At 66.3% G+C, this 4,152-nt stretch overlaps 1 protein-coding gene across 1 annotated transcript; it reads left to right on the top strand.

Moving 5' to 3' along the window:
- Positions 1-869: 869 nt before the first annotated feature.
- On the top strand, positions 870-4,102 carry WDR45 (WD repeat domain 45; the record flags this gene model as incomplete). Its single annotated transcript, XM_041464256.1, has 5 exons — positions 870-996; positions 1,626-1,781; positions 2,900-3,050; positions 3,737-3,838; positions 3,918-4,102. Coding segments are annotated over 5 exons (705 nt in total), but the record flags the coding sequence as incomplete, so codon positions are not given.
- Positions 4,103-4,152: the final 50 nt, after the last annotated feature.

Below are 4,152 nucleotides of genomic sequence, written 5' to 3'. Positions count from 1 at the left end.
TCTGTCTGTGTCTGTGTGTGTGTCTGTCCCGTCTGTCCATCTCTGTCTGTCTGTCCATCTGTCTGTCCGTCGGTGTATCCGTCCGTGTGTCGGTGTGTCCGTGTGTCCATGTGTCGGTGTGTCCGTGTGTCCATGTGTCGGCCGGTGTGTCCGTGTGTCCGTGTGTCGGTGTGTCCGTGTGTCGGTGTGTCGCAGCTGGGCCGGGTGCTGGAGCGGGACGCGCGCCGGGGCCGGGCCCTGGTGCAGCTGGGCCGGGCGGGGCCCGCGGTGCTGCCGCTGCCCCTGGACAGCATCTGCCACTACCTGGGGGGGGGCGACGACGACTGAGACCCCCGAGACCCCCGAGACCCCCGGACACGGCCGCGGGCTCGGGGCTCCGGGCAATAAAAGCTCCAGAACGAGCGGTGCAGCCTCGGCTCTCGGTGGAATGGGAATGGGACGCCCAAAATGCCCCCAAAGCCCCCTTGAAACCCCCAAAAACCCCCCTTAATCCCCCCAGAACTGAGGAGAGGCTCTTGGGGTGTGCTTGGGGAGGGGCAGCTTGGGCAGTTTTGGGGTGCCCGGGCCTGGCGGGGGGGGGCCTCACTTTTGGGGGGCTCTCTGCTGTTTGAGGGTGGTGCTCGATCTTGTGGGGGGGATCCCTAAATTTGGGGTCCCTGGAGCTGGGGTGTCCCTCGCCTTGGGGGGGATCGCTGGGGTTTGGGGGTGTCCTTGCCTTTGGGGGGTCTCCCCCCACTGTGGGGGTCCCTGACGTTGGGGTCGCTGTGGGGGTCCCGCTGCGGGGGTCCCCGCTGTGGGGTCCCTGACGTTGGGGTCCCGCTGTGGGATCCCGATATGGGGGTCCCTGACGTTGGGGTCCCTGACGTTGGGGTCCCGCTGCGGGGGTCCCAGACGCCGAGCAGGTGGGCAGCGTGGGGCTCGTGGAGATGCTGCACCGCTCCAACCTGCTGGCCATCGTGGGGGGCGGCAGCCAGCCCAAGTTCCCCGACGCCTCAGGTGCGCCCCCAAAGCGGGGGGACCCCGAGTTCGCCGGGACCCAAACCTGGGGGGGCTCGAGTTCACTGAGAGACCCCCAAACCGGGGGTGCCCAAAGCAGGGTCCTTCCCCACGCCCCCGGGGCGGTGCCAACGCTCCCTGTGTCCTCCCTGTCCCCAGGGTCGGGGTGTCCCCGATGTCGGGGTGGCCCCTGTCCCCAGTGTGGGGGTGTCCTCCACATCGGGGTGTCCCCCCTGACCCCGGGGTGTCCCTGTGCCCAATGGCGGGGTGTCCCCCGTGTCAGTCTGTCCCCACATCGGTCTGTCCCCCGTCACTCTGTCCCCTGTCGCTCTGTCCCGCCCCGTCACTCTGTCCCCTGTCGGTCTGTCCTCTGTCACTCTGTCCCCTGTCAGTCTGCCTCCGTCAGTCTGTCCTGTCCCCCGTCACTCTGTCCCGTGTCGCTCTGTCCTGCCCCGTCACTCTGTCCCCTGTCAGTCTGTCCCCTGTCGGTCTGTCCCCTGTGACGCAATGCTGGGAAGAGCCCTGGGAGTGCTGGGAGCACTTGGGGCACTGGGAGCACTGGGGTGGCACCAGTGCCACTGGGGTGGCAATGGGGGCACTGGGTGGCACTGGTTGAACTGGGCTGTCAGGGATGGCTCGAGGTGGCACTGGTGGCACTGGTGTCCCTGTGTCCCTGTGTCCCTGTCCCAGGCTGGTGGTGGCCCTGCAGAGCCGCCTGTACGTGTTCTCCTTCCCCCACCGGCCCACCAAGCTCTTCGAGTTCGACACCCGCGACAACCCCAAAGGTGGGGGGCCCCAAAAACCACGGGGGTGACCCCAAAAACTGCGGGGGCACCCTAAAAACAGGGGGGAACCCAAAAACCACAGGGGGCACCCCAAAAACTGCGGCAGGACATCAATAACTGTGGGGTGGCCCCAAAAACCACAGAGGGACCCCAAAACCGTGGGGGAACTCAAGAAAGAGCGGGGACCCTAAAAATGGGGGTGACCCCAAAAACTGTGGGGGCACCCAAGAAATCATGGGGACCCAAAAACCACAGGGGACACCCCAAAAACTGCAGAGGGGACCCCAAAGACCACGGGGGGACCCCAAAACTGGGGGAAGCCTGAGCTAGGGGTGCCTGAAAACTGGGGGATCCCAAAGTGGGGGGGACCCTCCAAAATCTGCAGGGACGGGTTTGGGGGTGGCAGGGACAGACCCCCCTGTTCTTTCTACCTGGGGATGGTTGGGGGGACCCCAAAACCACACCAGGGGTCACCCTAAAATTCGGGGATGGCCTCAAAACCCCAGAGGGACCCCAAAACCTCGAGGAATTTGGGTTTAGGGGGACTCAGGTGTTCAGGACAGTCTTCCCCCCATTCTCTTTATTGGGGGGGACCCCAAAGCAGGGACCCCAAAATCCCAAGAGGGGACCCAGGGAGAACCCCAAACTTTTCCTCAGGGACTCCTCCAAGCTTAGGGAGGGACCCCAGTGAGTGAGGGGGAGCCTGAAACTCTGGAGGACCCCAATATCTGGGGGGTATTTTGGGGAACTAGGGGTACCCTGATGTGCTGGGGGGGGTTTTGGGGTCCCCAATGTCCTGGGGGGGGATTTTTGGGGACCCCGATGTTTGGAGGTTTTTGGGGTGCAGGGACACCCCAATGTCTGGGGGTTTTTGGGGTCCCCAATGTCCCAAGCAGGATTTTTGGGGTCCCCAATGTCCTGGGAGGTTTTTGGGGTCCCTGCTGTCCATGAGGTTCTTGAGGTGCAGGGACAGCCCACTGTCCTGGGGGGGGTTTTGGGGTCCCCGATGTCCTGAAGGGGATTTTTGAGGTCCCCAGTGTCCAGGGGGATTTTTGGGGTCCCCAGTGTCCGGGGGGGTTTTGGGGTGCAGGGACACCCCAACATGGGGCTCCCCGCAGGGATCGTGGATCTGTGTCCCAGTTTGGAGCGCGCCCTGCTGGTGTTCCCGGGGCACAAGTGCGGCAGCCTGCAGCTGGTGGTGAGCTGCACCCAGAGCCGCGCGCGCCTGCTGGAGCTGCGCCGGGGCACCGACCCCGCCACGCTCTACTGGTGCCTGGGGGGGCTGGGGGGGCCTGGGGGGGCTGGGACTGACCCCACCATGCTCTACTGGGGAGACTGGAGGGCTGGGGGGGCCTGGGACCGACCCCACCATGCTCTACTGGTGGGACTGGAAGCACTGGGAGGCTGGGACTGACCCTGCCAGGGTCTACTGGGGGGACTGGGGGGGCTGGGGGGGATTGGGAACCTCAGGTGTCCCCCTGCTCGAGCTGAGGCAGGGCACAGACCCTGCCCCACTGTACTGGGGGCACTGGGAGGGACTGGAGGGGTACCTGAGCATTTGGGGGACCCCTCCCAAGCCGATTTTGGGGTGCTGCCCCTCCCTGCCCGGTTTTGGGGTTCCCTCTCTGCCCAGCTGAGCTGCTCCAGCTCCGCTGTGCTGGTGCCACTGGGAGGGGTTGGAGGTGGAGCTGGGCACGGGGGGACCCTGCCTGGGTTTTGGGTGTCCCCCCGATCCTGATGTGGTTTTGGGGTGCCCCCCGATCCTGACGGGGTTTTGGGGTGTCCCCCCAGTCCTGGTGGGGTTTTAGGGGGATTTTGGGTGTCCCCCCAATCCTGACGGGGTTTTGGGGTGCCCCCCGATCCTGACGGGGTTTTGGGGTGCTTCCCGATCCTGTCGGGGTTCTGGGGATTTTTGGGGTGCCCCCCGACCCTGACAGGGCTCTGGGGTCCCCCAGCCTGGCCTTCAGCCCCGACTGCTCCTTCCTGTGCGCGGCCAGCGACAAAGGCACGGGGCACGTCTTCGCGCTGCGGGACACGCGCCTCAACCGGCGCTCGGCGTGAGTGGGGCGCGCGCGGGGCCGGGGGGGGTCCCCGAGCCCCCCGAGCCCCCTGACCCCGCCGTGCCCCCCGTGCCAGGCTGGCGCGCGTGGGCAAGGTGGGCCCGGTGCTCGGCCCCTACGTGGAGTCCCAGTGGTCCCTGGCGAGCTTCACCATCCCGGCCGAGGCGCCCGGCGTGTGCGCCTTCGGCAGGGCCGGCCGCAGCCCCAGCTCCGTCATCGGTGAGAGGCGCCCCAAAACACCCTGAGGGACCCCTAAACAACCCCCAGGGACCCCAAATAACCCCCAGGGACCCCAAATAACCCCAGGGACC

This window comes from Pyrgilauda ruficollis, unplaced genomic scaffold (assembly GCF_017590135.1).
Source record: "Pyrgilauda ruficollis isolate IOZ18807 unplaced genomic scaffold, ASM1759013v1 scaffold1767, whole genome shotgun sequence".
NCBI lineage: Eukaryota > Metazoa > Chordata > Aves > Passeriformes > Passeridae > Pyrgilauda > Pyrgilauda ruficollis.
This window is presented reverse-complemented; position numbering and strand designations above follow the sequence as displayed.